At 44.8% G+C, this 26,691-nt stretch overlaps 2 protein-coding genes and 1 long non-coding RNA gene across 5 annotated transcripts; 1 reads left to right on the plus strand and 2 right to left on the minus strand.

Annotated features, from left to right (window-relative positions):
* Window positions 1-389: 389 nt before the first annotated feature.
* LOC125713526 (BRD4-interacting chromatin-remodeling complex-associated protein-like) lies at window positions 390-18,056 on the minus strand. Of its 2 annotated transcripts, XM_048984734.1 has the most exons (15): window positions 17,817-18,056; window positions 14,272-14,317; window positions 13,963-14,008; window positions 13,285-13,350; window positions 10,789-12,873; window positions 10,470-10,652; window positions 8,171-8,743; window positions 7,396-7,576; window positions 7,223-7,320; window positions 6,963-7,088; window positions 6,804-6,853; window positions 5,053-5,201; window positions 4,869-4,963; window positions 4,677-4,779; window positions 390-4,173 (listed from the first exon to the last, which is right to left on the minus strand). In XM_048984734.1, exons 2-15 carry the CDS (start codon window positions 14,310-14,312, stop codon window positions 2,585-2,587), a joined length of 5,385 nt encoding a protein of 1,794 aa, XP_048840691.1. In that variant the 5' UTR covers window positions 14,313-14,317; window positions 17,817-18,056; the 3' UTR covers window positions 390-2,584. The 2 variants fall into 2 exon arrangements, with proteins under 2 accessions (XP_048840691.1, XP_048840692.1); XM_048984735.1 differs by lacking the exon at window positions 10,470-10,652.
* On the plus strand, window positions 16,915-22,705 carry LOC125713534 (uncharacterized). The gene is made up of 3 exons (XR_007383613.1): window positions 16,915-17,195; window positions 18,643-18,707; window positions 22,653-22,705. It is a non-coding gene; the product is annotated as an uncharacterized LOC125713534 (long non-coding RNA).
* spaca6 (sperm acrosome associated 6) lies at window positions 20,450-26,653 on the minus strand. 2 transcript variants are annotated; one of them, XM_048984751.1, is made up of 9 exons: window positions 25,742-26,653; window positions 25,432-25,518; window positions 24,753-24,824; window positions 24,322-24,345; window positions 23,597-23,674; window positions 22,674-22,777; window positions 22,278-22,434; window positions 21,727-21,833; window positions 20,450-20,581 (listed from the first exon to the last, which is right to left on the minus strand). In XM_048984751.1, the coding sequence occupies exons 1-9, from the start codon at window positions 25,950-25,952 to the stop codon at window positions 20,522-20,524; spliced, it is 900 nt and encodes a 299-aa protein (XP_048840708.1). In that variant the 5' UTR covers window positions 25,953-26,653; the 3' UTR covers window positions 20,450-20,521. The 2 variants fall into 2 exon arrangements, with proteins under 2 accessions (XP_048840708.1, XP_048840707.1); XM_048984750.1 differs by having other exon boundaries at window positions 21,644-21,833.
* Between the last annotated feature and the right edge of the window lie 38 nt (window positions 26,654-26,691).

Below are 26,691 nucleotides of genomic sequence, written 5' to 3' on the forward strand. Positions count from 1 at the left end.
AGAAAGGGTGTCTACCATAGAGCAGTGGAATCTGTTGCCACAAGCCATGTTTAGGGGGAAGGAAAAAAAAGATTCCTACCCACCCTAGCCAGCTCTTGTGACTCATGCCACTTATTTATATTCGCTACAAGCAACTGGCAAGCGCCTCCTAGTGGCGGTGAACCAAGGTACATTCTGGATGATTAAGCAGAGAACCCACCAATGGGCTGCCAATGTCCAATGTACACGGTGGCCAATCCAGTGGTGTTTTTTGGATGTATGTGGGAGTAAATCTTCATAATGGATTTTCACCGGAGAAAAACTTCAGTAATTTCCAAAATATTCCCTTAAAAGCATCCTGTGACCAAACACACTTTTACTGCATGACAATATGACAATTTAAACAAACATATGTTTTTAAAAAGCAAGGTTTAATTTACAGTTTACTAAATGTACAGTTTTTTTTTTAAAAAAAGTTTGTCATTATACACAATAAATACAGTACAAAATTAATCTGTAGTACTATATTTCAAATTCTCTTAAATTTTTAAATGTACTTTAGTATTTTTTATTTGTTGTTTATGCTTTTTCGTAATTGTCCAAAAGATTTAGCAGAGGTACCAGAGACAAGGGGGGGGTGATCATGTTCAAACTAGAAAATTGGAATAGCTGCAAATACAGTGGGAAAAAAAGTGAGGGTTCAATGTTCGTTGCGACTTTTTCCCCACCCAAGTTTTAAATGTCATAAATGCACGTTACGCATGCTCTGTCCAGCAGGTCCCACGGCGGAATTGTGTTTGTTAGCGGGTGGCTAATCTGCGAAAGCCGCAGCACACGGCAAACAAAAGGAAATACAGCCAATCCAAGTAACGAGTACTCAGTCCACACACAGTTTCCTGTATTATATCACTCATTTTCCTGACAGTGGGCCTACAACACTCGCATTATTCTTCTGAGCTCCATTAGAGCTGGTGGCCAATTCATGGTAATGATCAATTTCTAACAGAACTTTCTAAACTTCAGTAGTGCACTATGTATATGATTAGCACAAATTAAATTTCGAAAAACTAAAACGGGACTCATTTGAGGGCTAATTTAAACCAAATTAAATAGCCACTGCAGTTTTACTATTCTTGTGCCCTCTTCTGGTCATAGGTATAAACTACACCAGTGTAACATTCACAGAATACAGAAAATCAAGTCAGAACCCAACTGCGCATCGGCAAGATTTGAGAGTAACTTAGTTAAGACAAAATTTACCCTCTTATACCAAAAGAAAAAACCCAACTGGACAGGAAAACTACAGCCAAGATGGCCTCCCTGCGATCATTGCATCATTCCTTACAAAAGGCCTGACAGAGCGTAATGGACACCAGATGGCAAAAAGGAGCAGGAGAATGTAGGTTTTGCTTCTTGGCTATGCAGCTTCAGAAGCGGTGCAGGCAGAAAGGTAAGGAAGCGACACTGCAGCAGAGAGAGGCGGCATGACAGAGATCAGACGACTGAAACGGTCAATGACAAACCGGTACGCGAAATGCTCAGCGTCATCTCCTTCCCACAAAACAAGAAAACAAAGAGGAAACATAAGCCCTTTCTGAACGCTGCGTGCGGTGATCAGTGCGATGGAAACACCTTCAGACAGTGCTCCACATTCTAAACATACTGCGAGCATGATTGGATTACAAAAAAAAAAATAATAAATAAATAAATCACATGTAAAATTGGGGCAGAGGAAGGCTCAGCGGGGACAAGGACAGAAAACGGAACCTTAGAATGGTGAAAGCAAGAGGAATGATAGGGGGCGAACAATAGAAAAATGGGAAGTAGGACACTGGAATTAGGGCAATGCTTCATTCCTTCAGTCTGAAGGGCCACAAGAGGCACCAGAGAGACAAGAAGCCATTGAGTGTGTGCAAAATACACAAAAAAAAAAAAAAAACTCATTTTCTATGACCTGCATCTCTGTTAACTACATAATGTACACTGCAAAAATTCATCATTGGAGGTTTAATTCTGCAATAAATAATTATGCACCATTTCACAATATTTGGATTTTTTTTTGGGGGGGGGGGGGGACGTCGATTTTACACCCAACCCAACTGGAGGATGTCAGCGGGAGCAGAGCTGATTTGGAGTCAGTCGGGAGGCTGAACGGTTTTTTGCAACGGCAAATGTGCAATTTCCCCCGGAAAACGCCACTTTCGGCGACAGCTATTCCTTTCCACGACACCGCGGTTCAGCGAGGATGCATCATCCTCAGAAGGGAGGGTTTCATACCATTTGATACAATGAAATGACACCACAGGATTTTCTGCTGTCTGGCAGACTAAAGCACAAAGACATGGAGTGGAAACTATAATCAGTTTCGTAGTTACATTTTGAAAATCAATATTATCTTTTTGTTTTAAAGTTTCACTCTGTGGAAACCAAAGAGTTATGTTCAAATTAGGCCTGCCTCAAGGCAGAATTTCACAGAACCTTATTCTTGTTTACAACTGATGAAAGAAACTGCTGGACAGAGCATTTAGATGTACTGTGCACGACCCTCACCGCCCCACTCAAGAAGCTCCTTGTGTCTCCCTGTTTCCTGCTGCGTCGGGCACCGTTATCTACTGTACGTCCGTGACACCAGCTTTCCGTTCTGCCCCCTGGAGGAGAAGTTCCCGCTGCCGTCCCCCTGCATGCCCTGGAAGACGGAAGGGGACGCCGACGACCCCACAGCTCTATAGGAGCTACCTGAAGGGTGGGCTTGATTCGACCCCTGACCTCTCCCCGCATTTACGCTGGCGCTACCATTACTGCTGCTGCCGGTGCACGTGGGGGGCGGGCCCTGCTGCAAGTTTAATATGCTGTCTATGGCACTCTGCAGGTGCTCGTTAAGAGAGTCGTCAGGTGGGGGGCTGCCACTGGAAAAGCTGGCGTTGTCCATGTCTGGCGAGTCCGACTTGTGCCGCTTCGACGGGACAAAGGAATCCCAGGAGCCTTGGGAGCCGGTGGGAGAAGGGGAACCAAGGCGATCGGCCGGGAAGGCCAGCTCCCTGCTCCTGATGCTCCTTCCTCTGTCACCATCCCGCTCCTCTTCCTCCCCTCCCGAGTGGCGCAGACCTTGCGGAGCCCGTGAGCGGTGCTGATTTTTGATGCTACGATTAAAAACCACCTCCACCTCGGCCAGCTCCTCTATGAACCCCGGGGGTGTCACCTTCCCCTGAGCGTTAACGCTGCCCAAGCCGCCCCCGTCACCCGCTCCGCACTGCCCCCCCGCCTTCGTATTGGGAGATCTTTGGAACCTGCTGCCCCGGTTCTCCACTTTAACACTGGCTATGACGGTCCGAGTATGAGGCGAACGTGAGCCCTGCTGATGATGCACGGGAGATTCGGTAGGGAGGGGGGGGCAGTGGTGGCGACGGGCCGAGCCGCCGGCCTCCCCCCCTGCCACACCGGGACGCACCGGGGGGCTGATGTTTGCACGGTAGGTTTTCCGTAAAGGGAGCCGGCAGGACGTGGGGGGAGGGGTCGAGGAGGCGGCCACTTGGCTCCCAGATTTCCCGTGATGCTCCAGCGTCCCATTCACTTGTGTCGACGAGGAAGATGACGAGGAAGAGGATGAGTTTGTGGCGGAGGGAAGTGCTACGTGCTGAGCGCCGGCCGCGGCCGTAGTGGGCACGCCGAGGGCAGAGGAGTCCGAGCCGCAGGTAGGAGTCCTGTTCGAGGTTGCCGTGGCGACAGCAGACTTGGACTGTTGGTGATGCGTGGGGGATTGCGGGTTCGAAGCGTGATGAAGCCGTGGCTGCGAATGGACGGGGTCCAGCGCGGTGTTGTGGACCACCTTGCTGAGTCCCGCCTCCTGCTTGATCTTCAGCTTCAAGCCGATCCGACGGCGTGCCTCGTACGTCTTCATAGGAGGCTTCTTGCTACGCTGGGGGAGGGCGTCCTCGTCCCCCTCGTCGGCGCGGCCAGACGGGGGAGTGATGGCTGCGCTCTGGCAGCCGGCCGGCGTCGAGCTCGTCGACCAAGACACGGACGCGCCGCCTCCGCCGTGTTTGATCACCAGCTTGGTGGGCGTGACGTGAGACAGGGTGGGAGCCGGTGCCACTTTCAAAGCCCCCACCACGGGCTTGGAAGCCCCCGCGGGGTTGGGATCCGTAGGTGCGGGGCGCTGGGCGACAGCTGCACTCTGGAGGGCTGCATACTCATCTGCCATCGACAAAGAACATCATGAAATAAATCCTCCATGCACTCCAAGATCCCTTCTGTTGTTTTCACCGCTTCAAATTATAGCACATTACTCATCTTCACATCAACACATAAACTGCCAAATGCAGAAAGTTCTGCCTGCAATTACTCATAGGAAAAACCATCTAAGAACCATGTATAAGATCAAGAAATGTACCAAAAGTATTATTTGAGGTTCTGGAGTAGGACATAGATTTCCTTTATGAGGATGCCATTCAGAATTATGAGAATTATTAGATGAATCTGACAAGCGTCACAAGGAGTAAAGGTGTACGGACTGATGTAAAAAGAGAGGGATGCACTAAATTCCTTTGACGATCATCAGAGCTCTCTGACAAGATTTGAATAAAGTAAACAGAGCAAGCACTAGATTTTAGCAAGAAGATTGAAGGAAATATGCCGGCATTGGTGGGGGTCTGGGGGTTAAGCAGTACACAATGTAAACATATCAGCGACAAAGTTACCCGGCCTCTCCTTGGCCAGCACACGCTCTTGGCTGAGAGCGGTCTTCTCCTCCATGATAAACATCCTGTCCATCATTACCATTTCGGCGGAGGGAGCCAGCCTCTGCGCATTAGAGAGGAGAAATGATAGCACGGCACCCTAAAGGACTGTGGAAGAGAAAACGAGAGGCGTGCGGCCGTTTCCAGCTGTACCTTAGATTCCTCAAACAGCAAGAGGCGGTACTTGTCCACCATGGCCTGCGTCCGCTTCAGCAGCTGATTGGCCACGGCCTCAAACTCCTCATCCACTACGTACACCAAGACAAAGTTACTGAATTCATGCCAGCACTTCAAAAAAACAAAATAAATGAGTAAAAATACTGATATGGGAAGATACCTTTTTTGTTATCCTGCGGGGAGCAGGGGATGCCCTGATAAAGATGGTAGGGAATTAGTCTGTGTAAGGCATCCCCAAAAGACTTGAAGGGTGAGCTGTAATCAGGGTGTAACACGGACGCCTGCTGCCTCCTTAACTGCTCCAGCATTCTGCAAAGACAGAGCATTTGGAGACGTACTTAGAATCATAACTGCAGAAAGAACAATTAGGCTTCTTCAGATTTATCGCGCATTCCCACTGCATGGAAATTTCCAATTAAGTAACGTTCCTTTAACTGCATATTTGCAAAGAACCTGTTGAAAACTTCCCTGGGCTTTTAGCGTCTACAACCCTAACATGGAAATCAATTAACCTCTCAAAGTTGCATACAACATAAACGAAATAAGAAAGCTGCTGATTCCAGTAAGACTCATGTCGCCACGTTTTGAAGTATTGACCCTTCCTATATTCGTGATGCTTAAATTATAACGTCATCCATATCTCTCTGATAAACACACACAATTTGAGTTAGTATGTACTTAGCATTTAGGGCATATGCAGATATTCAAAGCAGCAATGCTTGCACAATGCTTCTTTACAATGTTTGCAATCTTAATCTGAAACAATTTATGAAAGCTTTAGCAGTTGCTGTATTACTGCACCCGCCGCCTGGTTTATGAAGATCGGCGACCTTGTTTACCCGACTGCTCCCATCCGCAGCTCTAACAAGGCATCCACACCTCTTTCTGAATAGAACGTTAGCATTCCGGGTGCGTTAGACAGCAAAGAGCTATTTCTCCTGCTGAGGTATACCATGGGATTTTATTCTGCCGTTCGGATGTTAGTTTTTTTTTAAAAAAAAAGCTCTTTTCTCCCAGTGAATGTTGTACTGCTGCTTATTCACTGCCCAGCTCAGTTGGTTCTTCTTGTCGGATCTTTGTTAAGACCTTTGCGGCATCTTTGTTCAGGACGAGCTCCATGTTTAAACAAACAAACAAGCAAGAATTCGCCTGAGGAGGTATAGAAGTGGATCTGAGAGCGTTTTCTCATTTTTGTAGTTTTACAGCAAATTCAGTCATTTAAAGTGGGAATTCACTACTACACCAGGCAGTTAATTTGTTAGCATTATTATGTTTTATCAGAATATCTCGCATTTCCAATCACTTCACAATAAAAAGATGCAGATTTTAAAAAATGGCATTTGAATGTAGTATTTTTCTCTGCATTACTGGGCACAAAGCTTGAGGCCACGCCCAAGAGTAGTGTTATATTTTCATGTACATCGAGGGTTCCCACGTAATAGAAATGACTGTTTACAAATGTCCATTTAACCATCAAACCGGTACAGCTGATCAAAGTTGTGAATCCATAAGTAGCCGCTACCATGGATTCCAGCCACACTTAGCACATCAAATTTTACATAAACCATCACACACACACACCTGTACTCATATCTTTGTGGGGACCATCCATTCATTTCTATGGGGAAAACCCTCATCCAAAAGACCACCTTAACCACCTACCCAGCCCTAACCTTAACCATAACTAACAAAATGGTATTTTGGTATTTTTTAGTTTTTTGACTGTAGTCACACATTTTTATGAAATTGATTTTCCCCTTCAAAATAACAGGTTTTTCCTCACACTGTGGGGACATCTGGTCCCCACAATGTAATGTAAACCTCGACCCCCCCCTCCCTCCACACACACACACACACACACACACACACACACACCACAAACACAAATACCAGAAACGGTGGTTTACCAACCTGGCCTCCTTGCTGGGCTGCACTGCAAAAGGCAGCTTCAGAGCTGAAGTCTAACAGCAGAAATACACTATATCATTCAGTGTTCGTCATCTGAAAATATCTTTAACTCAAACACACACTGAGAACTGCTCCACATCACAGTACGGGACGCTTCCTCGCCTGTGTTTTGATGGAAGTGGGAACCTGCAGTGAGGACAGCTGGGAGACTCCGGAGCACAAGGCCTGTGTCTGGAGCCCTGTCGTTCCAGGAAGCCCTCCAAACGAGCTGATGAGTCCTGATTTTGGCTAAGAAGAAACAATCCAGACAAGGGTCAAGGGGATGTGTGGGAAAGGCAGTAATGTGCAGTTGACCCTTACTGTTGGGAGTCAACCTACTTTCTCGCCCAAAACCGTTACAGCGCTTTGGGGCTCATCCTCACCTGTACCAGCTGGTTAAGGCTGCCTGGAGTAACCACTTGTTTGACTGTGGCCTCAGCCATTCCTGGAGCCCCTGAGAACATCTGGAGTTCACTGGACACTGGACAGGGATGGACCATGAGAACAGACCTCAAGGAATCCATGCATCTCTTGATACTGGAGCAGAGCGCCTTACCTGTAGCTGAAGTCTTGAGCAGTACAGGCGCAGACTGCAGCAGAGGGCCTATCTGGGTCAGGTTCCCGACCCCAGACGAGGTGCTGATCTGGGCGGCAGGCATGTCTTGCTGGGGGCTGAACTGACTGGAGGCTAGGAGCTGGGCTTGGGGCTGCTGCTTGAGAAGTATACTCTGATGGACCTATACAGACAAGTCAAAGCATATAGGCAGAGATGGGATTCAAACCCAGCTCTTAGTGGTGGGCGATCTTCCCAAAAAATCATATCACGATCTTTTTAACACACAACCCTGATCCACCATCTGAATCGCGATCGTTTTCCCCCCAGCTTTGAAATGTACTGTTAAGAATATCCAGCCTCGAGCAAGTCTATTAGCACCATTAAAAAACAATTATTTCATTAAAGACATTGTTTTCAAAATGGTCATTAAAACCTGAGTTAAACTTTATTTCAAAATTGTTGTAATAACTTGTCAATAGATAACAATTACCAATTAACACAGATTTTCCAGGTATTCAGGACTGAGTCCTTTTCTGGCATCATTTCATCTGCCAAGCTGATATCGAATTGTTTTTCAAAAACGTCACGCATGAAAGACCCTGTGATACAGGCATGTGACATAATTTGGCCAATCAGCACAGCCGCCTAGTAGGAAGTCATTCTGTGGCTTGTGAACATGGATCCACGTTAAGTTTGGAAATATTGCGGGAAGACATAACAGGTCACGAAATTTCGTCAGGTCAGATCGCCCACCCCCACGGCAAACTAACGGTACCTGCTGGAGTCTGTCGAGCAGCTGCTTCTGCTGAGGTGATGGTTGGGCCACGGCAGACAGCGCTTGCAGCTGAGCGCCCACCAGCTGCAGGGTCTGCTGCTGCTCCGCAGTCAGGCTCTGCAGCTGCGTCGGCTGCTTCGTCTCCAGGCCTGACGCAGCCGCCGACTGGAACTGCACAGCCTGCGCCGGGGCCGGCTTGGGGGAACCCGAGGGCGGGGGCACCTCTGACAGGAAGGGAACGGGGTGTGACGGGGGCTGACTCTGGCCCGCAAGCTGCGGCGGGGTGTGCGACGCGTGTTGGGGAGATCCGGAAATCTGGTTGTGGATGATGAAGAGGGGGGGCAGGGAGGATGGCGTGCAGGAGCGGGAGGGGGGCTGCGGCTGGGAGGGGGGGCGAGTCTGAGGCTGGTGGTGTGGGGACTGAATCTGCTGACTCAGAACGAGGGGAGGGGCCTGTGCTGGCGACGGGGTGTCCGACTGCCTGCCCGAGGGGGGAGCTGCGCTCGCGAGGAGGGGCTGAAGAGGAGAGGCCCCCAGGACCTTCGCCTGCGGATGGTGTCCCGTTGAAGGGATCTGTGAAAAGGGATCAATGGCAACAGGGTTCAAATATCCGTAAGCTACGCCAACATATATTTACCCAGATTGTTACAACTTCAAATAAAAAATAAATAAAAAATGCACTAACATTTACTAAGCAATTAACTTTTTTTTAAAGCAGTTTATACATGACATGAACACATATACAGGTTTAAACAACTGCAAAACAGGTATTAATATTTCTGTAATGTTTTCTACATGCATATGGTAAGCATGATCATTTACACATTTTCCACATTTTTTTTATCTGATGTCTTCTGGTGATTCTGTCCTTTATAATTAACATAATCAGAGTTAATAACACAATCAAAATAAAAAAAAAAAAAAAAAACTCGTATTCAATGCTGCAGACCAGTAAAGCTACTGAAATTAACCAGTATGGAAGCAGTAACAAGCAAAAGCAGCAACAACACTAGAGTGGCAGCGGTGGCGTGGGAGGGGGGTTCGAGGACGGAAAGGAGAGAGCCCACAAAAAAAAAGCTTCATCTCTCTGTGAGATTCAGTGCTCATCAGAAAGTCTTAGAGTAAACATGTAAGAACAATACCCACAGACTGTGGATCCAGGAGAAAGAGAACATTGAGAGAAAGCGTAGTTCAGACAATACTGATTGAACTTGGCATTGTGCAGCCAAGGTTCCCTCCGAATGAAGCGAAAGGGACGTAGTGCAAAACATGGAGAACAAATTGCTGGGAAGCATGATAGAGGCACCCCATGTCAGTCCTTAATGCACTGTGAGGGCAAGGCACAATGCACCCTGACCCAGAAGGCAGGTCTGTCATCATGCACAGTGAGAACAAAATGCAGGCCTGTGCATTCTGGAAATGCACAGTTTGCTGCTGTGGTCAAGGGTGACTGGAGAGCTTGGGGGTGAAACTGGGGCAAAATCAACGAGAGACCCATCAGTGATAGCACCATTAAAAAAGAAAAACAAAAAAACAGAAGATGGTATAAGGAAGTGATCTGCGGTCAAAAGAGGAAGGCTGGTAACCATACGACCGTGCATTCTGTCGCTACCAGGCCGAGACCTACAGACTATGCAAATTTCCTAAAACGCTACGGAATGCGAAGGCAAGCACTTATCGACCAAAACCACCAGAATCGGAAGGCACTACTTCTGCCCAAAATCAAGAAAAATGGCAAGCGATGACACGTCTCGTGACGGAGCGGACGAGCCCGAGAAGCCAAACAAAGCACCAGGTGTTATTAGACGATCAGCAACTTCTACAGCAAACAAAAAAAGAAGTGCATGCAAAAGCGAGTTATTTCTTGGAACGTAAGCATGCATGCAAATGATGAATCCTGCGCTAAACCTAAACGTGAACAGAGAGCAGTACCAGGCGTGGCTGTGAGACACCTGAGGAAGAGGGTAAATATGCGTAAGGACAGAAAGAAAACAGAAATTACTAATGATGAAAAGGCAGGGGAAAAAAAACAGGTAAACTCTTAGGGAAGCATCGCTCTAGGAAAAATAAATTGTAGCGGGTAAAGGACGACTAAATACCAAGGAGGTTGCAGCAGAAGTAGCTGGAATGTTGACTTTACGGGGACTGGGGATACCACAGCGTCATATGAACAAAACAGAGGCTAATTCTCTGACCACAGACAAAAGCAGAGCAAAACAATTTTGGGAGAGCAAGGGGTAATTTTGTGGTGGTGAAGCAGCGGCAGCAAGTGGGGGGCTGAGGGAGTGGGCGTGTCTACCTGATAAACCACTGCTGTCTTGTTGGTGGGACTGAGGGAAGGGGCGGAGCTTTGCCCTAGCCATGTCTCAGCTGATAGGCTCTCATGACCTGAAGTGGGAGGAGCAGCGCTGCTGCTGACGATGACAGAAGCGGGTATTGAGCCCGACGGGGGCGAGGCAGTCTCTGTTTTGTGCTGCTGCTCCTGACATGGGCAAGATTAACGTTTCGACGTAGGAAGAGCAAAAACGGTTATAGTGAGGTCAGCTGTCGGGTCAGATCGTTCATTAGCTATCACCAAGTGTTTACGTCGACGGGAACAAACGGCAGGCGGCACTGACCTGATGCAGGAACATCTGCAGAGGCTCATGGTTCACGAACACACCCGAGGCCGGCTGGGTGAGGAGCAGCTTCCCAGGGCTGTGCTGGGCCTGGGGGACCACGGGGCCAAGAGTCGAGGCGTTGGATGAGGTGGAGGAAGATGACGGCGAGGCTGACAGTGTGGAAGAAGGGATAGGGACTGAGGCAGTGGCTGGGACAGTAAGGAGGGAGGCAGGCGGCACGGGGTGGGCCGCCTGATCCGTCGTGCTGCCAAGAACAGCGACGCTCTCAGTGGGTTGGCACTGGGCGGTCGCCACTGCCCCACTGCTGTTGCTTGGGATGCCACCAACTATCTGCTGTTGAGAGGGCTGCAAGCTGACAGCAGGGTTCAGGCCTTCCACCTGGCTCAGCATGGCTAGGGAATTTTGGATGGGCATCCCTTGTATAACCGCGGCGTGGCCAGCGGCCTGTTGGGCCTGCGACTGAGTCTGAGCCAGAGAGACGGGCATATGGATAAGAGCGGGGGGACCCATCTGACCGGGCTGTAGCTGGATGTGTCCCGAGAGGATATGGGCTGTGCCAGAATGCCCCTGTGACGTCAAGACCTGGCCCAAGTTGAGGTTCTGATTAGTGGTGAGGATCTGATTAGCGATCAGCTGCCCGCCGGGGCCCTGGCTAGTGATGATGTGTCCGCCAGGGTGCTGAGCCAAGATCTGCCCTCCCGTCTGCAGCTGGGGAAGGAGGAACTGCTGCTTCTGACCTTGCAGGACGGCCTGGGAGGGAATGACGATGCTGCCTGACTGGTTCAGCAGGTGCACGCTGAGCGGTTTTCCCGTCGCCTGCGGCGCCTGCTGCTTGAATAGAGCCTGGGGGTAGGAAGTCCCCTGGGGTGTCGGCGCACTTAGGACCACATTAGCGCTGGGTTTCCCGGCAAGGAAAGCCACATTCTGGCCCGCGGAGACCGGCACCTGCGCCTGCTGCACCCCAACCACTTTGCTAGAGTCATTCGGCAAAGAACTAGCGATCGAGAGTTGCTGCTGCTGCTGCTGCTGCTGCTGTGGTTTGTAGAGTCTGGGCTGGATGACCCCCCCCTGGGGAGGCTTGGGTTGGATGGGTGTTGGGGTGCGCTGGATAACTACGTTCTGCATGACGGCACCTTGAGTCAAAGGTTTCTGCTGGGCTGCAACTCCTGCACCAATAGTAGCACCACTGAAGCCGACCAGCCCGCCAGCGCTAGTAAAAGTAGGTCCACTGTTGTTGCTACTGCTGCTAACGCTGGGACTGCTCACGCCAATGCCAGCCCCATTGAGTGCTGGGGAACCCAAAGTGGCCTTGCTTCCTTGGATCAGAAGACTCCCGCCTCCAGCTGAGCCCAGGACCGGTCCTCCTAGGCCCCCCTGTGTGCACGCGACCCCAGCCTCCGGCCCAGGCTGCTGCAGCTGGTAGCTCCCTATGGTTTTCGCCAGGATCGGCTGACCCGACTGGTTAACAGTCATAACGGTGGGTTGTCCTATCACTTGAATCTGTCCGATTCCCAAGTGTCCAGATTGGCTCCCATTGGGCAGGGTCTGGAGGCTTGAGAGTGGCTGCAGGGTCACTTGCTGCATAAAAGGCTGCACATTGATGGTCTTGTTCATCCCCTGAGGCTGGAGCTGCAAGCCGGAGTGAGCCAGAACCGGCCCGATCATGTCCTGTGCAGCATTAGGGGGCGTTGCAGTGGAGCCAGAGGAGGGGAACATCTGACTCGAACCTCCGACCCCAACTCCTATGCCCACCCCCACTGCGCCCCCCCCGGCTCCAGAGAGGCTAGGATCGGGAAGAGTTTGCACCACCTGTGCCAGCCCTGGTAACACGAATGAGCCCAGGTCCAGTTCCTCTGCCTCCTGTAGGCTCTGCTCCGTGATGTTGGCCTCTGCCAGGCTTTGCTGTAAGATGTCACACGGTTCATTATTGGTCCCCATGCCGCCATTGTGGCCACCGCCAGCTGGTGAGCCGCCAAGGATGTCATCGTCCTCCAGGAAGTCCAGGTCCACGCTGCCGCTGGGAACCTCTGCTGGCACGCTTGTTGACAGCTGATTGGTCTGCTGGATCTCTGGCACATGGCCCTAAGACAGAACAAAAATGGGGACAGAGGCAGATGAGGTTGAGAGGCAGAAAGGAAGCAACACTGGAGAGTTAAACCATGCTTATGTCTACAAGACGGACAGGACTTTACAGAACAGCATCATGAAAACACAGATAAAAACAAAAAACACAATCAACCCTACTGGCTACCAAGGACTATACAAACAATACATTAAAATGATAGTGGTTTCAGTAAACAACCAGTAGCTCGGGAGGTGAGCGGAGTGCTAAATAAAAGGGAAGGACTGGGAAAAAATGAGAAGGAAACGTCCTGTGATCGAATGCACCGTGGTGGCTTGGCATAAAAATTTTGGCGGGGGTTGGTGTATAAAAGGGGGCTGATGGGTGAATTAGGGTGATATGGGGAAGTGGGGGGGGGTGGATTTACTCACCCCAGCACTGGTGAAGAAGGAGCTGGAGGGGTCAGCTGAGCAATCCAACAGGTCGTCGGTGTCCAGCTACAGACAAAGCGGGTGGGTATAGAGGGAACCGCCCAGCCAGAGCCGAGAGCCACAGCCACACGGGGGCGCCAGAGCACAGAGGGACAAAGGAGGCCAGAGGTGGGGTCATGATCATCGAGGGGGCGTGGTGACAGGGGGGCAGGAATTTTAAATAAAAATACGGAATAAGAGAAGGGAGAGAATGAAGAAGAAAAATCAATTAGCATTTATCAAATTCTATTTATAAGAAGCAAAAATATCAAGATTGAAATCAAGGGATGCAGTAATTTTTACTGAATAATAAGGAAAGGTGGGCAAGAGAAAAATTTTGAAAGAGAAATTGGAGGCAGTGAAAGAGATGCTGCTCGACCGCCAGGGTACGTTGGTGCTATAAGCTTGCTTAGGACCATAAACACGTATGGTCATATTTAAGGTAAACGGCAGCATACTCATAGCTTGGTATTGTCACGGGGATTGGGCACTGCAACTTCGGGGTGGGGAGGTGTTTATAATGCAGAATACAGAGGGAGGATTTGGCAATGAGATGAGATTAGGGGAAGTTGCACGGTTTTGCGAAGAAGGCAAGTTGTATTCCTCTCACAGGGACATATCACTTTAGTTCACACTTACAAGCGTTTCTGGTCCATGAAGGAAATCGTTGAGCGCCTGCGGGTCACTGTAGAGAATGAACAGACGATACACGCTCAGCATGACGCACTGCTGATTTTGTAAGTCTTTACAATAATGTCTCAGTGATAGCATACTTTTCTACACAGCTAAGATTTCAGCTAACATTTCCATACAGTCTAGCAGGAAATCTACCAAATGTAGACGTCGCTGATCCTGCAACGTTCCCAAACAACCTGCAGTCCTCATAAGATCCCAGGTACTACACATTTCTCCATGATGATAAAATATAAAAAGAGAACGAAAGCTCACCAAATTACATCTAACAAGCACCTGCCATCTTCATCATCCATGTCAACTGTAAAGTAATAGAACATGTTACAAAACAAGCTCCAACTGCATGACACAACAAGTAGAAAAAAGAAGAGAGGCCAAGAAGACAACGCTAAACGCTCGTCTGCCAAGCCTTTCCCCGAAAATCTCTCAGAGACAAATGACTGCAATAACACAGACATCAATTCAATAGTCAGTGTCATTCAGGCATTTGACAAGTGAACAGAAGGATCACAAAATACAGTTCAGACATACCATATCTATATCGTTTTAAACGTAACCTTAACAAAACGTAAGTGTAACAATATTGCAGGGACACAATGATTTGGATCATATAACAGCTTAAGGGCCAATTTCACTGCCAATTTCATTTTTAGATATTTAAAAACAAAGTTGAAATATACCTGCAAAACGAACACTGAAACTGAATATGTAGCCTAATTCATTAGTGTATTGAAAATGCCCCCCTCCCCGATAGTAATATGCAAGAACCTATAAGACAATTGAACGTCAAAAACAAACACATTTCAGAACTTAATTTACTTAGGTAATACACTACTGATTATTGACAAAAAAATGCAAATCGCATATTGCTTCATAGTAATAGACTGACTCTTTATATTAGGGTTAATAAAATCACGGTCCTCAAAGGCCGAGCACTGCCGATTTCCCAGCCTTCCTTTACCTGTGAGCCAGGTGTGAAGCCTCTGGCCAATCAGAATCATTCAATTTTAAACTAACTACCTGGGAGAACCGAAAACACGGCCTGGAACTGAAACTGAGAGTTTATTTGAAGAGCCGTGCATTATATTGAAGTTTGCATATACAAAAATAAATACATCCATAATTTCTTACCCAATACGTTTTATCTCATCCAGGTAGGGGGCACCATGGACAGAATGCCGGTCCAGTGCAAAGCAGACACTCACATGCACACTATGAGATGCCAATTCGACAAACCATATGGTTTTGGACAGTGGCAGAAAGCTGAAGTAGCCACTAGCTGAAGTAATCACCGCAAATAGAGGGAAAGCGTGTAAACAGCACGCACAGCCAGGTGTGGCACGCAAGCATTCGCACCCCAGTGCCACAATAGAAGCAGGCAGACCTATATTTCATATTTTACTACTTCATGTGGAAACGAGCCAGTGCAACATCAGTGTGCCGCGGAATTAACGAGCAAATACAGATTTGCAAAGTATGAAATCAAAGCCTTAACAGAACAAATTGCACGATGCTCAAAAGGGAATCTTCGTTAAGTTTTAAAATATCATTTCTATGGAAATGCGGGTTAAGCTTTGCATCTACTCCATGTTTATGTATATATATCGTACAGGTTTATGATCTTGAGAAAACAAAAATCCAACAAACATTTCGGATATTCTGCACTGAATTCAATAAATACTGATGTCGCATGCATAGTTGTATTTTTTGGGGGGTAATTTAATAATAAATTGCCTTATTCATGATCACTCCATTCAGAAATCATTCAGGCAACCTAATGTATTTGAGTGAAAAGTGAAGACGACATTATGTTTGATAAACCAAATGTACCCATATCAGACTTTCTTAGGTCTCTCAATACTGCTTGTTTTAGATTGAACTATTAAGTAAGCTATTGATTGAATTCTGATCAATTTTCAAAAAGAATCAGATTAATTTTTAGGAGACTGTTCTCGAACAACATCCCCCACACACACACTATCAGCGTGTGAAAGGTAATGACCCATGTACTTAGATTATTAAATAGTTTATGGCTTGTGAACACTTTACATCAATAATTAACCATAATCTATTTCTACTGGTCTTGCTAGTAAAGCCAGCACACCGAACTACATTTAGTTTCCTTCCTGTAGTTTAAAAGTGTTAGCACAAGGAAATATATACATTATTTTGTTGAAGCCCATTAATGAAAAGGACAATTGCTGGAAAACCACTGGCCTTTACTACGAAGCGGGGTTACTGGCTTATCGGGGTAACTTGTCAGATTTAAGGTACCACAGTTTAAAGGGACTTCATATTCGTTCACTTACATTTTGCCCAGACTACCTTAAATCTGACAAATCACCCCGATATGCCTGTAACCCCGCTTCGTAGTACAGGTCCCAGGACAGTCAGGAGTTCTCTGGGAATTACAATCCTGTCATAATTCAATAGTGGATAACCACATAGTCAAAAGTCACAGGACGTGCAATTTTCTCTTCTTCCTCTTTGGATAGTGACTGACTGACAGATACACAATTACAATTACAAATAACTACGGATCTGTTTTCCACTTTCAGTACTGGGGATTTAAGGGACAGGACATTAGACTTCTAGCAATGCAGTAACACACCTGAGCGAAGTAAGCACTTCACTATAAGCTATCTAAATTTGGCGCGAGTAACAAAAATATGCTCCCTTTTGAGTCTGCAGGGGGGTAGGTGAAAAACACCGGTAATTCTCACAGCCAAAGTTGACCATTCCAAGCGACAGTATAGACAACTGAAACTGGAGATACAAAAAAGGCCATTAAACACAGGCTGCAGGGAGACCACAATATTATAATACTGTGTATGCAAATCAAACACGGTTCAGACACTTCAAAAACACTGACATGCGACCTTAAAGTGACAGTCCTATAATTAAGAAAACGAACCGAAATTAAATACTTTCAATTCTTTATACAATGCATCAACAGCCATCACAAAGCTAGCCTCGAAAAATCAATTCTCTCAAATACTGGGATCCAATTTTAAATGAGCACCTGGTTCAAAACCAAGAGACTACAGACGAAGTAGGCGGAGACGAAACTTAAGAGTTGGTATCAATAAAACGCGCACTCTCAATCTCAACATAACACAAGAGGAATCGTTTGTCTGCTAGGCAATAAACATTATGAAGTCTTCGTTTTTGGAGATCAGGTGAAGTAAACATGGATAAAGATAAAGGAGACAGGAAGGAATAACTCGGCTGTTATGTGTATATCTACTGCTTGTTAGCTGTATGTAGCTTTGCAGCGCGTTATGTTTTTGTTGAACAACATCGTTTACTTTAAAATAGAAACGTATAGGTTTCATTGGTTGTGCAAGTGGTGAGCATCCACATATGCAGCGATAATACATAAACACAGCGTCTCTCTATATAAATATATAAAAGCAAGCTCAAACGCAGTACCTGTCCAATTGGCAATGTAATCATGTTCAGATATGAATACAGACAATTTGACAGACACATTGACATAATTTTTTATATGACAATAAGTTGATAGCAGAGATAACCACATATGAATATTAATGTTGCATTCAAAACAAATATGCGTATAAATATTGAGTCAGCTAGCTAGCTAATGTTAGAGTACTCTTGGACCAGGGTATGTTTTGGAATGCGTTTTTAAAATAATCCGTCAATGTGAACGTGAAGGATTATGTCATTTTGAAGGCGCTAAATGTGGGCTTTACAGTCCGCTTGGTGTATACGAATGTTGCAGCTTTATTGAAGTAATACAGATTTATAGAGAAATTACTACATTGTAACAAACTCACCCGAGACGATAGAGGTGCAGGCAGCGCGGGGTCTCCGGCTGAGGCCCGCACGGGCTTCCTTACAGGACCCGACAGAGCAACATTCAATATTGGGAGGTCCATTGCGTTTGCCTGTTCAATAAGCATACCGTCAAGTGTATATAGTGAAAACAATCGTTCTGTGAGAAAGGAAACTTTTTTACATCGTCCAATCGAAGATATACACTTCTAATTTTCAGAACACACCAGGCCTGGCCAAAAAAAGAAATTTATTTATGTCTATATTTACCATAAAAACTAAAAAGTGAAGACGAAAATAAATGTCACTATATGAATTGGTACTTGTAATAGCAAAGTAGTACTGCTTTTTTTTTTAGTAATAATGAAGCCCGAAATGTTTGTCGATAATACTTTATAAGAGGAAATGTAGTTATCATTAAGGTTTCAGAAACCTGAATAGATAAGCATGGGATGATTTGTCATTAGTACAAAAATGAATAACAAAAAATATCTTGCTCGTAATCATTTTTAATTTTTAAGTTTATTAAAAATGCTAAATATTGTGCATATTTTAAAAATATAACGATGTATTCAAATTATTTATATAACTATCTCTTCCTACGAATTAGATTAGACCATAATTCCCGAATCATGGTCTAATCTACATAAATAATTTGACCTACTGAGGGCAGGGAGTTTAAGACGTAGAGGGAATATTGTTAAGAGGGAAAAGATAAGGATGTACTGGTTTTAGCAGTTTTCACATTCCCGTTATAAACACCACAACATGTATGCCAGTTGGCTATCAGTAATGCCTATAATTGCACTGAAATATTCTGTCACTCAGGCGTAAAGGCGTGCAACCGCTTCCTGGGTCCTACCTCAGTCTGTAACAAAACAGTTGTTTTCAAGGTAAAGAAATGCCGTCGTTTATTGGTTACAGTTATTAAACGTCACAAAGAGGTGGGCGTTTTTCACTGAAGCCACACCTCTCTTTGGCTTAGTTTAAAGCTCAGTCGTTTGTCGGCAAATTATTAAGTGGGCGTGGCTTGAAAGTTGTTTATACTTTATCATTGGCTGTTTTTGAATCGGTGCGATTATTCTGTTTAATTTTTACTGGGATCTAATTTAATTTAGTTCATGGACGGAGTCATTATTGTATATTAGTTACAGTTTTTGCCCCGGTGTTACGTTGTTGTATGGTGTTATAGTTAACTCTAACTGAGTCGAATCATTACAACAAAATCCTGACTTATGATTCGGTACAATATTCAATCGTGTTTTATCCTTATTTGATTTTGATGTGTTTTCTTTAACAAGAAGCCACGAACTAAAGACCGGCTTCTTTAGGAACAGACTAGGAAGTATCATTTTAACACACTTAACATCCATTCGAGTCAGAAATATGGTGCTTGATAAATCAAAATATCGTTAGATAATCTACAAAGTTTTCATATACTCGTCCAAACCTCGAAATACGATTTGCATGATTTCTACAGACTATGCGTAATGTGGGTACAAGCAGTTGAATACAGGGTTCACATATCGCAAGCAGGTTACGTGTTACTTTATTCCTCTGTTTATAAACGTTTTTCACTTTAGATCAATCTCAGCTGTTTTATTATTTATGATTTTTATTTGGTTATTTGACAGTTGTTGCTTGAGCTGCCACTCCTCCCCTACTGAATAGAATCACAGGAAGTACAGGGTACAAGATGAGACGCCAGGCCATCGCAGCATGTGCCGTATATCCATATAACGCAGCATGTGCCGTATAACTAATATCGTTATTTCCTTAGGAAGCACTTTTGACAGTCATCTTTAAAAAGTCTAATTATATTAGGGAATCGCTTGGTTTTTTGGATATTCAATCATAATTTTTACTATATAAATTACACACAATAACACTGTCTGAATCACAAATTTCATATTGTCCCACTTTACTAAGTATATAAATTAAACTCTTTAGGGTATACTTTAGGGTATAATTTCCTGCTGAACTCAGGCATAGTAAAATTCTATATTCATGCAACAACATACCCAGAATATCATTAAAATTATGCAATATTCCGGGATAGGCTTGGGATCCCTACCGCCCCCCAAAAGAACCTTTAATTGGAATATCGGGTACAAAAAATGTACGGATGGAATTTTGTTTTACCTATGCCCCCCAATATTATCCCATACTTTTGGAATGTATTTTCTTGTTTTTTAAGCTCAATCCAGCATTTGATGCTCAATAAATCATTTACGTTTGATAGCCATTGTTCAACTAGGGTTCCAAATTATCACACATAATAAATCATGCTATACAGCGGCAAGAGCGTGATTCTCCAAACATATACTACTGCTTGAATGTGTTTACTTCAGAGAAGATGACAAATTATTTTAGGCACATTAAAACGTTATGCAATTTTCATATTTGAAATAAAAAGGTTTTCTGTTGATTTATAGTATATTTTCGTTTTAACATTGCTTGAATTTTTGGATACAAAAAATGTTTGGTTTAGTTGGTAATTAAATGTAGAAAATAATTCCCTAAAGCTCTCAAACTCGAGGGCTTGGTTCTCCCTTCTGTTAGACATTTCCCAATTAGCCATAAGCTTGGCGCCCTCTAATGGTGAATCTCACATTTCAATCAAGGAATACTGTGATTTTCAAAAACGTAATTTATTGCAATATTTACAGGCAATTACTTGACCAAAAATATTTCTATTGGTGGGCCATCAGGTTCTTGATTGCTTGAATTGGTTGTTCTTCTCATAGCCAGCAACCAGTAAAGATACCTGTAGCAAAAGAAGTCAAAAGTCAAAGTTAAATGACATTGATGTAATATGCACCCTGTCAGTCTGAATGTCTACTCATCTGCATATGAAAATTCTCAAAAATATAGAATTTTAGTATTTAATAATAATACTAAACTTTATTTGTATTGCACTTTATATTTTAGCAATCTCAAAGTGCTACAAAGTAAAAGAGTAGTGTAATAAAAATACTAACTAAATGTCTTTCTAAAAAGATAGGTTTTTAGATTTTTTTTAAAAACATCAGTCGACTGTGGAGCTCTCAGGTAGTCAGGGAGGGCGTTCCATAGCCTCGGCGCCACAGATATAGTATATATAGTATAGTATATATTTTATATATAGTATAGTATATATTATATTTAAAAATATATTTTAGAATGTTTATACCATTTTAGGGGCGGCATGGTGGTGCAGTGGTTAGGGGTGGCCTCACACCTCTGGGACCCAGGTTCGAGACTCCGCCTGGGTCACATGTGTGTGGAGTTTGCATGTTCTCCCCATGTCGTCGTGGGGTTTCCTCCAGATACTCCGGTTTCCCCCCACAGTCCAAAAACATGCTGAGGCTAATTGGAGTTGCTAAATTGCCCGTGCATGCGTGAGTGAATGGTGTGTGAGTGTGCCCTGCGATGGGCTGGCCCCCCATCCCGGGTTGTTCCCTGCCTCATGCCCATTGCTACCAGGATAGGCACCGGACCCCCAGTGACCCAGTAGGATAAGCAGTTTGGAAGATGGTGAAATAAATGATGTGAAATTAATTAAAGCACCACTTATTTTTCCCCTCTTCCCATAGCATATCACAGCATGTTCTCATACATGTAAGAGGAAGGAAACTGACAGACGTTTTGGTCTAAAATGAGGACTGGCAACAGTTGGAAAAGGGGAACGAGCCCAGTTCAGCTTCAGTCCTCACTGTCTGTCTGTTTGCACATTTGATGAATGTAAACATTCACGCGCAGCATCTGACCGAAGTGGGAGAGGGAGGGAGGGAGCGAGAGAGAGATACGGGGAGATCTACATGTGACTGTGTTTTGACCGCATCGTTACCACAGACACAGGAAGGCCAGGAGATGCATCACAGCCAGGCATGCAGTGAGGACAGGGGCGAATGGCAGGCGCGCTGGGCTCACCAGCCCGTCGTGGGGCTGGGTCACAGGCCAGTGTTCCTCTTCCAGAAGTAGAACGTTCCCAAATACGTGATGCAGCTCGACACAACCTGTGGGGGGCTGAGGGATCACTGTAAGAGAAAGACAGAAATTCATTGGGGGCTAAATAAAAGTGGAAAACATTTCCCAGAAAACATATATTAGGGGTGGCCAATCTTATCCAGAAAGGGCTACTGTGTGTGCAGGTTTTCGCTCTAACTCCCTAATTAGATTACTAATTAGACGACTCGGGCAAAGAGTCCTCACACCTGGGTTTGAATAGCTGATTTTTTAAAACTACGTCAGATGACTTAAAAAATAATGTTGTCCTTGATGTTATTGCTTATTCTGTTCTAATCTTCATTAAAAAAATTAAAAAAAAAGCTTAATTTTCTGTCATTTTTCCCCTGTGGGGTATCGAAAATGGTATTGTTCTCCTGGGTATCAGTATCAAGATTGAAAATGTAGTATTGTGACAGCCCTAGTCAAAATAATGTTACATATTTATTGCTAGTTGAATAGCTCACAAGTCTTACCTGTAAGGTGGTAGTAGTTCCTGATAACGGAATGGTGATTAGAAAAGATCTCACACTGGTAGGTGCCCTCGTGGTCAAGGCGGAGAGAAGGGATGGTATATAGAAGATCCACCCCAATGGTCAGCTCCTTGAAGTGATCCACCAATTCTGTTTTGACCTTTATGGGAATCCAACACATAGAACTGCTTGATTTCTGCTATTAGGAGTGACTGAGGATTACATTTACACATTTTTGTCATGTTGGCCATGGTAATAGATTTGATGTAGAATAATATAACTTTTCTTCTTTACCAATAATTAATAAATACTTGCATAAGTATAAATTCTCATTTTAGCTTAACTGCTCTTCTCTTGCCCTTTCGTCTGGAGAAACAGGTTCTAAAAGCGGGCTCACACCTCATCAGCAAACCGCCAGACAACCTCTATGTCAGCTGGTAAGGGGAAGGGAACATCACAGAGGATCTCCGTCCCGTTGTGTTCAACGCCTGTGATATTTAACCCTGCCACGACAGTCACACAACAAGGGTATTACATGGAACCTGCCTGATCTAATGTTTTCTTCAGGAGAACCATCACTAACAAAGACTTTTCTACATTCATTGCAACTCAAACACTTAATAATGGCCCCTGAGAGCTGGAGAATAATGCAGTGATTTTGCCACAACAGATGGATAATGAATAGATGTGTAGGAGGCAAGAATCACTGTAGATATCAAGGGCATTATGATCACCTTGGGATATTCAGTGTTAAATGGATTTTACATCTTTGATACACTTATGAAATTTGTGTGCCTGTCATTCATTAAAGTGTCTAAATGCACATTAAAGTCATCATGTACTAATCTGTAAAAGTGATGGGCATCTTGCAGAAGTCATTCATTCACTCCCTCATTCATGCATTCGTTCTCTGCTGCTTAATTGGAATCCATGCCTTCAACATTGTACCCGGCCTCCACGGCTCCCCCTGCAGGTGGTGGGCCCAAAGGTGGGCAGACCCATGTAATTGCTTTGGGCTATGCCCCGCTGGGCTCCATCGGTAGAGACCCGGCTACCTGGCACTTACCCATGAGCACCCATCCCTCCCAGTGGCCTAGCTTCAGAGCGAAGTCCGGGCAGCCTAAAATGCTCTATAATATTATTCATCATGGGGGTAAAACTCTCACCAACTGTCACCTCCGGAGACCCTACCAGGGCCAACAGTCCCCAACGACACAGGTGCTAAGATCACAGAGATACACCAAACCCTCCACTACGATGAGGTGCCGATAAATGGAGGGGTTTTCAAACAGGTGTTTCATTTAGCTGCCTTCGTGACTCACCTGGGCAGTCCAGAGAAAATCCACAGATTTTATACAAACAGGTGACACAATCGTAAGTAGCGGCAGATTCCTGGAAACCTATAATTGGAGTAAAGCACGTGGGCATTATCTTTTTTAAGTAATGAAAATTATACATATATAGTTAATGGAGGTTAAAAAAAGACTATGTCCGTATAGTATTAAGTTATTACATTATGTTACTTTATGCTGTATTATGAGGCAACATGGTGGCTCATTGAGTAATGCTGTCATTGGGGGTTTGAATCCAGCTTCTTCTCTTTGTGAGTTCTACTCATCTTACGTGCGTTTTCACCCACAGTACAAAGACATGCAATTAAGCTAAATGGCATCTCTAAGTTGCCCATAGAGTGAGTGGGTATGTGCCCTGCGATGTAAGGTACCCCTTGTGATATACTGTACCCCTGCATTGTGCTCTGTGCTGTATCCAGGAAAAGCAGCTAGAAGATGGATGTATATTAACCAAAAGTAGCAAAATAGTTTTAAATCTCTCAGGTCTTTTTTTTCCCCATTATGGTGAAGCTTTCAGATTTCTGTTCATGTATCTGGTCACCTTTATCATGCAACCTGTAATTTGATGTGTATAGCTAATGTAGTGACTGATTTTCCAGTTTATTTTTGTTAAAAGAGCAGAGCTCAAAGTGATACACATTGAGAAAATACTGTGAGAGGAGAAAATGACGGTTGTAGAAGGAAGTTAAACTCACCACATGGGGGAACACATTGAAAAGCTGAAAGATAATCAGAAAGACAATAATAATAATAATAATAATACTGACACAGGGCAGCACAGTGGGCTCGATCCACCGACTATCTGATCACAGCACAGAGGCTTAGCCCCCACTGTAAAGATGCTGTGGGTTAAACTTGTTTGCTTAAATAAAAATATACGACTGATGTGGACCCAATGAAGCCCATCCAGTAAAGCATGGATTTGAACGCACAATATGAATGATGTAATTTGTAGGCACAACACTGATCAAGGTAAAATAAGCCAGAGATTATCCACTGAAAGTAAAATCTTGCAGGATCATTTGGTGTGGGAGCAGGTGAGGCGATGGAGTTTATAAAAAGTCAAGAGAGTTGCGCATATAATGGATGGGGAAATGAAGGAAAAATGAAAATGAGCAGCAGTCACCTCTAGGCAGCCTGGAGGCCTCTGTGATAAAACTGTCTGCAGCCTTCTGTAACCTGTCCTCATAGACAAAGTCTGACAAACACATGGGAAACAGAAGAGTCGAGGCTCTCAACGGAATTCATGGCTGTATCACATCCTCAGGGCATCTACACCCCTTCTACTAAACCAGGGGTGGCTAATCTTATCCACAAAGGGCTGGTGTGTTTGCAGGTTTTAGGGGTAACCTTTAGGTCAGCTCTTCAAACCCAGGTGTGAGGACTCTTCAGCCAGTCAGTCCTCTAATTAGTAATCAATTAGGGAGCTGCAGTAAAAACCCACATACACAGCAGCCCTTTCTGGATAAGAATGCCCACCCCAGCACTAAAACTTTCTACTCTAACATCTCTCTCTTACTCTCCCCAAAACCCCAGAAAGTAAAATGACCCATGAATCAGATAGTGGGTGTTAGAATATAATTTAGAGATTAGTTGTCATTGTTGACACACCACAACGAAATGTTTTCTCTGCATTTAATCTATATGTGACAATGTGACATAGCAGGGGGCAGCTAATTCCATGCCCGGGGAGCAGTACCTCAGTGGTGCCTTGCTGGCCGAGGATTTAAACCTGCAATCTTTCAATTACGAGTGCGCTTCCCTAACCATTAAGCCACCACTGCCCACTAGGTGTTATTAGGTACCATAGTGATTGGTCGTCTCAAACTCCTTGATGAGAGGCATGATCTGTGCTAGCATGATGTTCCTCAGCTCATCCTCATAGCCTCCAGCTAAAGAAAATGATCAGCAACACACAAAAAAAACACACTGGCAAATCATACCCCTTAATACTCATGTTTACTTATTTTAGATGATGGAATTTAATCTCATAAACAAACTGTACCACTTATGTGACTAGTTTGTATAGTTTAAAATGCACTCATGTATAGCTTGGTTTTGGCAAAGCTATCGAATAAATAAAAATACAAATGAATTAAAAGGGCCGAATCTCACCAACATGCGCGGCTTGAATGACTTTCGTATTGTTGAAAATTCGGTAGATGGCATTGAAACAATGGTCCAAATTTACTATGTCATATCCAGAAAGAATGTAACCTTTGCATAGTCGACTAGTCTCATCAGCATCTACGAAGCACTGGAAACAACTGAGAACTGAATCCACAACGGCATAGAGAACCAGCCCCCATACAATCACTTTCCCCATCTGAATAATGTGAACTATCTCGGCATTACAGATCGGCAGTTCGGCAGAATAACGCTCAGATGGGATGTATGATCATCACAGTGGTCGGGGAAAGAAAGGTCCAGCATGCATATCTACAACTAGCCGTATACTTCAGACCCGATCGACGTTATTTTGGCACTTCGGATTCATATGACGCGGTTATTATTCAATAATGAAGGCTGTTGGGCAAAAGACGCGTGACAGAATACTTATCGACAAGGTGTTTTTTTGCCCTCTAGACACGGCATATTTCACCCGCTACCTTTCCCACACTGTAATTTTTACCCTCTAGTCACGGTAATCTGCAGATTGATTCTTCGGTTTCCCAAGTGTCTGGGCCCCTTCCCGTTCCGAGACCCCACATATGTGCCCACGACTGCAATAATATACGGCTGCAGACTCACGGCCAGCTGAGGCAGTGTTGCCAGATCTTAATTGTTGAAGTATCTTACCAGGAGCTTAAAATTATATTTTGAGAAAAATGATCGTACACACGCAATATCCATTCTGACAAATTTGCTTCAATAACACATACTATCATAGACTGTGCATATTATAGTGTACTATGAAACTTTTTCCTACAGAACATTTGTAAAAACCACCTCTGGGCAGAACAGCGCCTCTAGCATAGTACAACTGGGGTCTTTCTCCCATTCATTTCTGTAAGTCTGAAGGCGATGTTACGTAACTGCAACTCCGCCATGCAAATCCGCACTCG

The sequence above is a fragment of the Brienomyrus brachyistius genome, chromosome 18 (assembly GCF_023856365.1).
Source record: "Brienomyrus brachyistius isolate T26 chromosome 18, BBRACH_0.4, whole genome shotgun sequence".
Classification (NCBI taxonomy): Eukaryota; Metazoa; Chordata; class Actinopteri; order Osteoglossiformes; family Mormyridae; genus Brienomyrus; species Brienomyrus brachyistius.